The sequence below is a fragment of the Dreissena polymorpha genome, chromosome 2, assembly GCF_020536995.1.
Source record: "Dreissena polymorpha isolate Duluth1 chromosome 2, UMN_Dpol_1.0, whole genome shotgun sequence".
Classification (NCBI taxonomy): domain Eukaryota; kingdom Metazoa; phylum Mollusca; class Bivalvia; order Myida; family Dreissenidae; genus Dreissena; species Dreissena polymorpha.
In genome coordinates, this window is record NC_068356.1 from 80,624,618 (window position 1) to 80,638,102 (window position 13,485).

Genomic DNA, 13,485 nt, shown 5'->3' on the forward strand with positions numbered 1-13,485 from the left:
CGCCAAACATCATCTAATAAATTACCACACCCCACATTATACCCCCCTCTCACCCCCAACCTCCCCCCCCCCCATTTTTTTTATTTTTTTTAAACATCATCTAATAAATTGTCCCACCCCACATTATACCCCCCTCTCAGCCCCTCCCCCCCCCTTCCAATTTTTTTTTCCTTTTTTTATTTTTGAAAGATCGTTTAATAAATGACCACACCCCACATTATACCCCCTCTCAACCCCACCTCCCCCCCCCCCCCCCCAAAAAAATTTTTTTTTTCCTTTTTTTTATTTTTGAAAGATCGTCTCATAAATTATTGAATATGAACAATTTCTCCGTGATGACTTATGTTATACTGTCAAGCACTCAAATAGTCGATACTGTCAAGCACTCGAATAGTCGAGCGCGCTGTCCTCTGACAGCTCTTGTTTAAATGACGCTCACTTTCCAGCCATTTCAGGAAAAAGTTGATTAGTGTTTATTTCGTATTTAAATTCCCTTTATATCTCGACTTTACTCCCCGCAAATTTTCTTAGTGGAGCCCTAATTAGGTCATCCCGCTAAGAAATTTTGCAGCGAGTTAAGTCGAAATATAGAGCGATTATTACTATGAAATAAATGCCAGTAACTTTCTTGTTACTATGGCTTGAAAGTGAGCAGAATTAAAAAAAATAATACAAGTAATAAAGGGTATAAAACGGCGAAAAATACCTGCCTCGGCATGGACGTCGCCATCTTGTTTGTCACCTGTTTACCCCCTCTGATTCCAACACAAAATAATAGCAAAGAATGTGATGTACCTTAAGTGTTATGTTTATTACACAATTGAAATAGTCCAAATATCATGATGTTCATAATCATTATGACAAATTTATATTGAAATAGTCCAAATATCATGATGTTCATAATCATTATAACAAATTTATATTGAAATAGTCCAAATATCATGATGTTCATAATCATTATGACAAATTTATATTAGCCTAAAAGTTGGAACTTGTTCTCAGCCAACAAAATAAATCATCGACCAGTGTACAGAAAATTCTAATGTTTCACAGTTTATCAACATCAGTACCATCAGTACTTCCAGTCTTAACATTCTCAACTTTTCCTGAACCAGACTTGTCCATTCTGACTTGCAAAGTGTCCCGTTCTAACCCAACAATGTCTCTTTCCATGGAGTCTCTCACAACTTGGCTTTGTCGATGTTCATTATAGAAGTCTTTTTTAGCTGCCTCAATCAATATGTTGTTCAGAAGCCCAGCCTTGTCTCTCTGCTCTGGGAATATGGACGGATAGGGGTTGCCTAAAATAAATTATTCTCGTTCTGTGAACACTAGGCTTAATGTATGTGCATAAAGTATCATCCAAGATAAGCCAGTGCAATCAACACTTTTATAGTAATGTTTGTTTAAAGGAAGTTATCTTTTTAGGGAAAATCCAGTTTTGGCAAAAAGTGTTGTCCCTGATTTGCCTGTGCAGACCACTGTCTGTCCGTCTGTCCATCTGTCCGTCCGTCTGTCTGTCCAAAACTTTGACTATGGCCATAACTTTTGCAATATTGAAGATAGCAACATGATATTTGGCATGCATGTGTATCTCATGGAGCTGCACATTTTGAGTGGTTAAAGGTCAAGGTCATCCTTCAAGGTCAAAAATCAAAATCCAAGGGAAATATCAAGCTTTAAAGGGAGATAATTTCTATTTTATATCATTTGGCAGGTGGAATCATTTTCACAAGGCAAGTGATATCTTTAAATGGATATAATAAAAACAAACAAATTCGTTGAATTGATATCCCCCGCTAATATGCTTCTGGACACAAAAGTATTATATTTGATACTCAAAAAAGCATTTTTTCAAGATACAAAGGGCCATAACTCCATTATTAACAGATGGTGTACAATGCCATTTGGCGTACATCATCCTCTTATCCATATATATACTCATACCAAGTTTCAAAGAAATCCGCCAAAGCACTTCCAATATATGGCTCCGGACACACACAAAAAACATTTTTTCAAGATACAAAGGGCCATAACTCTGTTATTAACAGATGGTGTACAATGCCATTTGGCGTGCATCATCCTCTTATCCATATACATACTCATACCAAGTTTCAATGAAATCCGCCAAAGCACTTTCAAGATATGGCTCCGGATGGACAACGCCAAAACAATATCCCTCTGCCTATGGCGGGGGATAAAAAATATTTCAAAGCGGGACATTGTGTTTCTGACAAACACTCATTCTTTTCCATCATTTTAAAAAATATTAGAAGCATTCACGGGCTAAGTATTCAAACTTACTATTTAATAAATAAAATGGTTAAATATATAGATAAGTACCATGATACAAGTATAACCATTAACCAAGGTAAAGACATATTTATTTTATATAAATTTGATACAAAGTAAGAAAGGGATAAATATCCAAAATCATTCAATCCAGATGTATCCAGTAATTCACCCATTCTTGTCTCATTGCTACTATACACCAAAATTCATGACATCTGATTACTAGTACTTCCTGGTCTTTATGCTACTTTTCAGGGTTCCCAGCTTTTTGTATGAACAAAATACCCTGATTCTTCCCTGATGGAAAATAAAAATTACAGGATCATAATTTCAACATATTTCTTGTTTTGGACACCCTCAATAAATAGCAGTTGCAGACATAACTAAGCTTCATGTATACGACAAAGCTACCATAGCCATGTAGAGGAATCGATTTGCTGTTTTAATTGTATAGACTTCTAGACACAAGTCGGGAAAGTCTGACCAAACAAATTTCCCTGATTTCAGGAACTTTCCTCAAATTCCCTGACTTTTCCCTGACTGGAAAAAGTGAGTCTTTTTCCAGGTTTTCCCTGATTGCCAGGTTGGCTGGGAACCCTGCTTTTGTGACGCAGCCTAGGACCCTCATTTTGTGAAAAAAATAAGTCGTAAAGTGTTAAACATTGTGAAAATGAGTTGAAACTGTTAAAAATTGAGAAGAAATGAGACACAAACTATTTAAATTATTGAAATTGGATTCGCATACCTCTTCAAATTGTGAAAAATTGAGCTGCCAACTTGTCAAAGTTGTGAATAACAGCCATTTTAAGAAGGAGAAATAGCCCTGACTTCTCAACGTACCTTTCAGTTCAAGGACAACGTTATAATAAGGATTGCCTGGGTATTCGATTGGGAGCCTTTGTATCCGGGTGAATGAAGTTTGGTAATTCTCGTACCTTGGTACTAGAACCTTGAACAGTTTGTAGGTCATCTCCTTCTCCTGAAATTCAATCATTATTGCCACCATCATCTGATTTCCAGAATGTACCAGAATGAACAAAGCTGAGAAAATCATTGTGTGAACTACTTTTTTTAACCTCACGTGACCATGATGTGAGTATAGTTTTGTATACAGTTTGGGCTCCATCTTGACGAAACTTGGTCAAAATGTTTACTTTGATAATATTTAGACTTATTTTGAAATTGGTCAAACACTAAGTTAACCCCTCGAAAAAATGTGTACCGTTACCACTTTACAAGCAACATTTATAAATAAATCTTGGTAAATCTTTGTCAAAATGTTTATATTGACATTTAATAGGACAAGTTCGATTTTAGGTCAAATGAGTTTAAAAACTAGGTTACCAGATCAAAAGGATTGCTTTTTGGAATTTTAAATTAAGGTTGATAATTTGAATGTTTTAGTTACCGGTAGATATTAATATATTTATTTTAGTTTTTAGTTAAGCATGTAACAAATGAAGGGTTGACCAGAAAAATACACTCTAAAAATATAGATTTAAACAGAAATGAAATTATTTATACTGCATGTATTTGACTTGTTGTATGAAAGCTTTTACACTTGTTTGTACAATGTAATATCTACATGTAACTTAGAAGTACATTTTGTTAGCAATATCAATTAATTATAATAAATGAAATAATATACTTTTATGGTTCTTGATGGACATCAAATTTCTCAAATCTTACAAAATGTAAATTACCTTAAACCATTTTGTAGCCATTTCCATTGTTGGCCGATGGTTCTCCCCATTCTGAATTGCCAGGCTAATCAACTGCAAATAAATAAATAACAATATTATAATAAGAGACCTACAAGTATGGCTAACCTAACAGCCCGATGACACCACCATCTAAATTTGTCAGCATTCAAGAATATTAAGAGGTTTTCTTTGGCAGAGTTTAAACTATTCTTTTGTCATATTCCCAATGACAAAAAATACCTTCTTTTCCAGAATCCAGTTGTTAGATTCCTTTTGGATTCATTTTACCTATATATATTTGGATATAGGGGTCTTCAGTGAGGAAAGGACGACAACAGATATTTATAACCATTTTACAGATTTGTTTTGTTCATGTCTTTTTTATTTCAGTTTTATAAATATCAATAAAAAGGTTATCAAACAGATATTTATTCTTGTTCTCAATGTTAAATAAATAAATGCTTAAATTTCCAACATTCTGGGAACAGGTCATAGTACCAACATATTGAAACAAAGCCATGATATGCAATGCAGCGTAGTTGCCTGTCATCTGTATAGTCATGAAATCTTTAAAGCCTAGTTTAAGAAATGTTTGGGCCCTTCCAGAAAGTCTTCAACTACGTTTATTGGTCTACCATAAAATGTGTATATTTTTGTCAAAGCTAACATAAAAATCTGTAATTGCAATTTCGCTCTGCTGCAGTGTATTGATTATAAGGCAATAAGGGTCCACCATGCCTTAAAGGTTTCATGACCATGGCTGTTTAAAAATGGGAAATACATCTAAAAAAAATTTTACTCAATTGTTTCATTTTTTCCAAATACCTGATCCCTTCTTTTTGAGGCCAGATTTTGACAACACATTAGATCTGAAATTGATATTTCAACTTACCAATGTATGTTTAAAACAAACTTTGAATTACTCTGAGAGAAGCTACTTTTTATAACCATTCCCTTTACTCTTACTATGCTTTATTCAACAAAGAGTTTAGGGGCAATTGCACTTTACCGGTACGCAACACCTAACACTTGATACCTTATGCAACACCTAATAATCCAACACCTAACGCAACACCTCATAATCCTTTTTATCCCATATGTTTCCTTGGTATCTGGGGCTACCACCCCAAAATCCCCGCTTTGTTGATAGTGGTAAACAACTGCGTACCGGTAAAGTGCAATCTAGCCAAAACTTCAAAGGTAAATACATTGTACAACATTAACAATGCCACATTAAAATAGAGGAAATAGATGTACAAGCTTTTTTCGCCCATCATTAGGGTGTTCAGTCACTTTTTTTAAAGCGAATGGAATACATATTTTGTTTTAGATAATGAAACAACATGGATAACAGATCAAAATACTTTTTATTTCATTGAAATCGGATAACCGGTTTAAAAGATATGCAACTTTAAAGTCTGCGGGTTTATACAAAATGTGTGACAAATTCTATTATATAAGCATATATAGTACATGGCACCATTTTTTAATAAAATGTCATAAATTTAATTCATTTCTCAAAATAGGCATCTGGTAGTGTTTTAAAACTATGTAAATGTATACATTTTTGGAAAGGTTGTGACATTTCGCATTTTAATAAATTACTTTTAAGTTAATTTTGGCACGTGACAACAAAATGGCCGCCAAAATGGCTGCCAAGATGGCCGCAAAATAATACTGACACAACAATTAGGATGAGAACCAGGCACTTTAAACTAAACCTGTATACATTTTTGGAAAGGTCATGCTAGGAGGATTATGAAAAAATACTTAAATCGCTCATTTTGACATCTGGAAACAAAATGGCGGACAAAATGGCCGCCAAGATGGCCGCCGCCACATTATTCGTATATAAAATTTGAATTTGATCAAAGAAGTTTATACTTATATAAATGTATACATGTTTGTAAAGGTCATCTTATGGAGAGTAATAAGATGTGACTTCTTTGATCATTTTGACATGAGGAAACATAAAAATCAACAAAATGGCCGCCAAAATGGCCGCTGGATAAAACATAAAATTAGAATTTGAACAAAACTATATAAATTATTACATTTTCTGAAAGGCCAGGCTATGTAGTGTAATAATATATTGCTTCATGGATCATTTTGACATGTACATACAAAAGGCAAAGGATCAATAAAATGAATGCAATATGTAATGCAGGGAGTACATGTTTCTATAGAATTCTACATCATTTGAAATGATGTAAAATTCTATAGAAACATGTACTCCTCGCCATTTCACAATAGTTCTACATAATCATCAGGTCCCCTTTTTTCAGATCTATCAACAGAGGGAAGAACCAGATACTGTCCTTGTCCTCTTCATATTGGACATTGTACTCTGTTTTAATTGTGTCTTTGTTCACCTGTTTCACAGATAATACTTTTGCATTGAACCACATTTCAGATCCATTTTCAACACATTTGTGTTGAATATTTCTCCCAACTAGTTTATTTGGATTTTCTATATACTCTGGCAGTGTTTTTTTTTTGTTGATCAAGTTTCCTTTTTTCTCTAGCTTTAAACAGTGTTTCAGTAAGTTCGTTCTTCTTTACATTAATTTGCAATCTTGATTCATCTAGGTCTTTGTAAAACAGACCGGGCTTTATTTCTTCGGTATCAATGTCGTTTATATCGTTTTGTTCTAAAATTTCTTTCAAATTATTTACAATTTCTGCATCTGAATATTTACGTTTCTGACATGTCTCCTGAAATAATTCTTTTCGACCTTTTGACCTTAGAACTGACTTGTGGAATTTTATTTGGATTAAAATTGCTTTTCTGAATTCAGTTTTTTCCAATGTGTTTTGAGCATTTTCCAACTCTTCTAACCCCCAAGGTCCTCCATATTTTGAAATCTCTCTACTCAATTCGATTTTTGAATGTTTTTCCTTATTTTCTTTAGCTTCAACTTTCAATTGTTTTGCCCTTAATTTTGATTTCATGTCCAGTTCGAGCTTTTCCTTTCTTTCGCGAAATGTTTTCTTAACTGATACCGCCATTTCTCTTGCATCATTTAGAATTTCATTTCGGGTTGGTTCATCCAGTGATCTAAGCCATGAAAAAGGTTTGTTTTTTGTGCACATAACTATTGCTTCCAATGTTAAAGTTGATGATGCTGGTTTGGCTCTAAGTAAGTTGTCCAGGACAGCCATATCTCTTTCAGAGATTGCATTTGTTTTGGGGACATTGGAAGCCATTTCAATTAGATACTCATTTGGATTATGATACTTTCCTTCAGGTAGTTGGGTCTTGGCCTGCCTTTCAAGCAAAATGAGCAATTGAGCACACAACAGTTCTAAGGCTAGAACAGTCAGGGCATCAAGAGATGGATCATTTGTTTCCTTAAAAAGTGAATGATATACTTCATCCTTTATAATAGGAACATTATTTTCATCAAACATAGATTCACCTGACAATGGTATTTTACCATCCTGGGCCCAATTTGTCAAAGTTAGTTTTAGTTGTAATAGGTCATCATTGAGTGATAGTATTGACCCAGTTTGTTCGAGAATGCGCCAAAAAGGGCCTGTTACTAATTTGTCAAGAATGCCCATAGCTCTGCACCCAGCAAGGTATGCAGGCTCCTTAACATCAAAATGAACTGATTTTAAAAGACCATTTTTGTCTGGCCAATCATTTAAAAATGATTCAATATCTTTGCTATGGTGGTAGACGGCAGCACAATCATGAAATACAACATTAATCCTATGACCATGAAACGTCACTAATTGATTACGTTCATCTTTTCCCTTCATGTAGGTTTCAAAATAACTATGGACACCTGCCTTGTCTGACCCTCTCTTGGTAAAGGCTTTAGCCGCGGTGCGTGCTAAACGAATAGACCCGCTTTCATTACTATTGAATGAATGAGGATTTTTGCCATCACAAACAATGTGTTCAAAACTAGACAGTGCTTTGTCTGCTTCCGTGCCAAAATTTGCCAACAAATGCAACCTGCATGAAAAATGGCCCATTTCAGATATTGATTTCTTTTCATCTTCAGATAATTTGTCGTAATTTTGCACAAATGCCGGAATAAGGGTGTTCCTCAAAGTTTCAATATTTTCGTTGAACACATTATTTGTGGCGCATTGATCGCTCATAAAACTTTTTATAGAACAAATCAATTTAGCCCTATTTTCTTCCGTACCTTTACCAAGGGACTCAGACAAGTCAGAAACCATTTCTTGAAAAACATTACTATATGACAAGCCATCCCCACCAGCTACTTGTCTAAGGCCGATGGTCAATGACTTACCATTTTTTAATGTCACTTGGGCACCTTCATAATGGTCATGAAACTTGGTGGTTGCATCTTGATGTAAAACATTGCCCGACTTTGATAAAGGATCGAACTCCTCCAACATGGCCTGTGCTACCTGTCGCGATGCAACCATTTTAGCTTCAGCCATCATCCAACTTAACAGCGCTTTACTTGGAAGTCTTTCAGGGACTTTCCCTGTAAAGGTAAACAAAACAGTTTTAATTATATCTGACAGCTTGTTCATGCTTACATTACATTCCGTAAGTAAAGACATACAACATTCCCTAACTTCATTAGTATATTTGCCCTCACAAAAAGTTTGAACTGATTCGGACTCTAAAATATCAAAGACATTTTTTAGTTGTTCTATTTCTTTAGATTTTCGATCAATTTCATTTTCAAATTTACAAGTCTTTTCTTCGTGTTCTTGCTTCATGTCTTTTACACTAGCTTTCAAATGATCCACTTGTTTTCTTAATTTGGATATACTCTTTTGCAGTTGATGTTTCTGAGTCTTCATTTCAGATTTTGTCTCATTTTCTAAACGCAATGCCTCCTCTTTTTCACTTAAATCAGATCTCAATTTTTTGTTCTCTGATTGAATTTCAGAAACTTTACTTTTCAATAAATCTACCGTTTTATCCCTTCTTTTCAGTTTTTTGTTAACATTTCGTAAATTGCTCTTTGATAATTTTTTCTGGGTTTCTATTAATTTTTCACTTAGTTTTTTTACAGTCTCTGATTGATTTTGAAACTTCAACTCACTTTCTTTAATTGTTTTATTTGATTCTTCATTGTCATTAACTCTAATTTGATAGTCTTCACTTGCTTTTGTTAAAGCTGAAATTGCCAGATTTAATTTGATTGTAAGATCATCTACTTTATGTTCAAGATTTTCATGTTCAAGCTCAAGCTCTGCATAGCTTCTTTTCATTTGCCTATTTTCTTCAACAACACTTTTTGTTTGGTTTAAGATTTTTTTAGCTAATTCTTGTTGTCGTTCATTTTCAAATGACCCTGCAATGGATTCTGATTTATCAGTCAACACAAATTCAGATGATAGGTAGTCACCAAGACTCAGTTTTTTACTTTTGTTCTTCTTTAGTAATTTAACCTTTTCACAGCATTTTGAAATTTTTCTCCTTAGGCTATCCCTATTATTTGCGTTGAAGTTATATTTTTCTATGAGAATATTTGAACATTCCATATCGCTTTTACAATTCGCTCTCAACTGCATTATTTTTTGTATCGTCAAATTTTTATCATTTTGAGGTTCCTCGAAGCATGGTTGTGCTTCTGCCATGGCTAATCTAAAATTGATAAATGTTCATCTGTAAAACTTTCATGCGATAATTAAAATTAAACAGAAAAAAAATTCGGTTACTTCATTATTTTTTAGGGGAAAAAATCAAGTGTCTTTATGATGATACTGCAATTACTACAATGCATCTTTTGATTTTCTTAAATTTTATTTACATAATTGTTGGTACAAGTAACAAGAGTGAAAAAAAATTTCATTTTAGATTTAAATTAAGAAACAATCCTGATTTTCGCTATGTAACATTCATGAAGAATAGTAATATTGGCCAGTGTGGGGGTCGAACCCACGTCTCCGCATTATTAACACGACACTCTAACCAACTGAGTTAACTGGCCGCATAATACATGAATCAATTTATTAGATTTTAAACGTTAAATGTTTCCCAGCAAAAATGAGAATATTTTCATTCACGATTATTAATTTATTAAACAATTTAAGGTAAAAAAGAAGAACAAAATACAAACACAACAAACACAAACCTACCGGGTATGAATTCTGTGTATCCTTCTTGCAGCTCTCGAGTTTAAAATCAAACCGAATTCAACGTGGAAAAAACACCGTGAAACATGTGTAAAAACGGAAAGATCAATGCAAAGAAACATTTTTATTCTTGAAAAATGAACATTGAAAGCATGGCAAAATATACAGCATATAAGCAAGTCAAAATACAGATTGATTGTTGATATTATGCTATACTAAAACACTATCCGAAATCATGTCAGCTCTACTTTCACTTTCAGTATGTCCAAATTTCTATTACATTTCATGGTTATAAAATAAGCTTTTTGCCAGTAAATTAGGTAGCACCGACATTATCAACACACAAGCAACAATAAAAAACACTTTATCCACACTGGCATACATCCGGAACAGTATCTGACAGTGACAATAATCTGTCATACCCTTTTTATTTGTCTCGAAGAATTGACAGTTACTTTATAAATTATTAGTTTGTAAACAAACTACATAATGGTTTTTTTTAATCCGAGAATATTCGTCGAAATAAGGCAAGTTATACATTTTGGAACATGATATTTACAACTTGTATGCGCATTAAATGTATTTAAAATCGTTACGATTCGGCCCAGTTAAATCGAAAATAAAGTTGCATTGTCAATACTGAAAAAGCGTTGACGACATACGTCCGCCATGACATTACGCCGGGTGGGAAAATTTTCATACAGTGGTCTCATTTCGCCATGCTTCCGCTGATCATTTCAAGCGCAATTGGAATAATAACTATTGCAATCGATTCCTGAAAAGTTTACCTTTCTAATGATACCTGGCCGAAAAAGAAATTTACATGTTTTCTAGTCTAAATTCTCGACATTGTTTTTGTTTATGTTACATCTCTGCAGCCGCAGATCGCAGAAAATTCGGCCGACCACCATCATATAGATAATTTTGTAACGAATATTTTGATTGGATAATATCAACCAATCAAAAACGGAATCTCCACGGAAAGCATTTATTAGCAAGGGTATCCTCCCGAAAAAGCACTGAATCGCGCGTCATCGACTCGCTCTCGATTCAATACTATTTTTGTCTCACTATTGACGTCACGTGACTGAACACCCTACCATCATACAAAAGAATCCATACTGATATATTGGGGCAGGACTTTCTTTCTTAATTTGGGAAAAAGGCCTTCCATTTTGGGGAAAACATATTGACACAACTGAAAGGGGAAGACATTTCCCAAAGAAAGCTTGACAATTTGGAAAAAGTGCATCATTTTAAATAAATCATCTTGGGGAAAGGGCCATTCTCTTGGGAGAAGGAGCCTTTCTAATGCCCTTGCTAATAAGAAAAAAAGCTATGTGAGGCTTTGTAATCCCTACCGACTGTTTTTTTTTTAAGGTGGGAATGCATGCATCTGGGCAAAATCTATTTGGCATGGTTTCTATTTTTAAGATTTTATTGATGCCTAACCTGTTCTGCATAACCACGAGTTTCATTCATCCGATCCTCACGACCCTCGATTCGTTCATCGCGAATTAGTTTGCCTACCCAATGCCGTAGATATTTTATTCTTTCAGAGGGCCCGCTTCCGCAACCCGTCCACACACCTTTAAGCTTTCTAGGCCGCCGCTTAACACTGAACTTTAACATTTTGACATTCACGGTCGTGTCAGTTTTGGAAGGAAAACTAATCGGCAAATAAATACGGAAAACAATGCCTTTGCAGCAACATTTACGACAATGAATTTTTTATTCCATTTTCATAGGATTTTAAAAGTAATATATAAAACTTGTTACTTTGATAATAATAAGTAGTTATATCTCTATTTATAGTGAAAATATTGTGAAGAAACATATTTAATTTGGAATAAATATTTATAGTGCAGATTGTGTATCTACGTGCCAGGTGTCTATTTTGCGGCTCGGTTAGTATGGATAACGAGTTTAATGGAACCCTATTCGTTTGCGTGAACAAATTTGATGCGTTAGATGCACGCATGCATGCACACCATGTGGAGTTCTGCAAACAGCATTATATGCTGACAGGCACGTTATAAGGAGTTCTGAATACAGATTTATAGTGAAGATCCTGTAACTTTCATTTACCAGCGCATCTGCGTCTCTTTGCATTTTTTATTCGGGATTAAAAACGTTGGTGAAGTAAGGGGCGCCTTTAAATCTTCATAAAGATAACGTTCGCATCGTGATTATGTACGTTAAAATAGGGTTTATAATTTTTTGAGCATAGGCGGATCCAATGGGGGGGGGGGGGGCGGACGCGGTTACGCCCCCTTCCCAAAATCGCCAAAGTAAAGTCAAATAATTTGATGGTTCATACTTAGCTAGATCTAAATCACTTATTTAAACTCATTTTTCTTCTTCTTCGAACACAACGTTTTCCATTAATCACAACCGCTAAATGTTTTAACTTTATACTCTCTGTCGCCCGGCGTATAAACTATGCACTTCTTTGGCATTATAAGAATGTACTTTGATGAAAGTAAATAAGGCGTGACATGCTTGAGAAGTGGTTGTCAAAGCCTTCAAGATCACTTAAATCGTGGAGCTTCCGCTGGGGGGGGGGGGGGGGGCTTTGCCCTTTTCCCGCCATGATCCCCAGCAAATCTTTCAATAGCCGCCCCCCCCCGCATAACCAGAAATCCTGGATCCGCCAATTCTGATTGTGCTTTAATGCTATTAATTGCATCAAATAGCTAAGTTAATTAGATTTATGTACTTCCATAAAATCTCCGCGTGTTTTATATTTTTATATATTATGTTTAACCATTGTAGAACTAATAAGCCCCCACATCTTCCAAAAAAGCATCCAGACAACGTCCACGTCAACGTCATGCTTATACGGTGCAAATTCTGGTGAAATCAGGGATGGATCCCTATTTATCGGCGCCCAGTTGACGTTCACATGCGATTATATGGTGTTGTAATTGCATTTTAGGGTAATAAACCCCAATCAATCTGCATAGTATGGGCTAATAAAAGCCTATCAATCAGCATCGAGTGAATAAATTGAGTTTCTTTATACGGTATCAAGTGCATCAACAAACTGATACGCTTCTATTTAACTGCGTCCATATAATATCAACATGTTCTTATACGGATTTAATAGCGTTGGGGAACACATGAACCCCTATTCGTATGCGTCTAGACACCGATAATATCGTGCTTATAAATCGGGTTTTATATTATAAATGAAGGACCCTTTGCACTTTGACGCATTTGATGTCCTTTAGGAAATTAAATTTAAGTCCGTTCTTAAGATATTCAAGTTTGAAAGGCTGATTTCCAACCCTTAGATACTGATGAGTAGCTAACAGCATAAATCCTTAACAGACTGCGTACTGCTCGCAGGTTGTTCTGGTTATATGCTAGTTGCAAAATAATTTTCACTTTGCTTCTTATGGGGGAAAGTGTA

At 34.9% G+C, this 13,485-nt stretch overlaps 1 protein-coding gene and 1 non-coding gene across 2 annotated transcripts in view; both read right to left on the reverse strand.

The window, feature by feature from the left end:
* Window positions 1-792: 792 nt before the first annotated feature.
* LOC127867767 (39S ribosomal protein L17, mitochondrial-like) overlaps window positions 793-13,485 on the reverse strand; it is a 31,643-nt gene continuing 18,950 nt past the window's right edge. The window contains exons 2-5 of the mRNA XM_052409152.1: window positions 11,523-11,705; window positions 3,996-4,067; window positions 3,133-3,271; window positions 793-1,301 (exon numbers count right to left, since the gene is read on the reverse strand). Of these exons, the coding sequence (XP_052265112.1) occupies window positions 1,048-1,301; window positions 3,133-3,271; window positions 3,996-4,067; window positions 11,523-11,702 (645 nt within the window). The 5' untranslated portion in view covers window positions 11,703-11,705 and the 3' untranslated portion in view covers window positions 793-1,047. The remainder of the gene's footprint in view (window positions 1,302-3,132; window positions 3,272-3,995; window positions 4,068-11,522; window positions 11,706-13,485) is intronic.
* Window positions 9,853-9,925, reverse strand: Trnai-aau (transfer RNA isoleucine (anticodon AAU)). The gene has a single exon. It is a non-coding gene; the product is annotated as a tRNA-Ile (tRNA).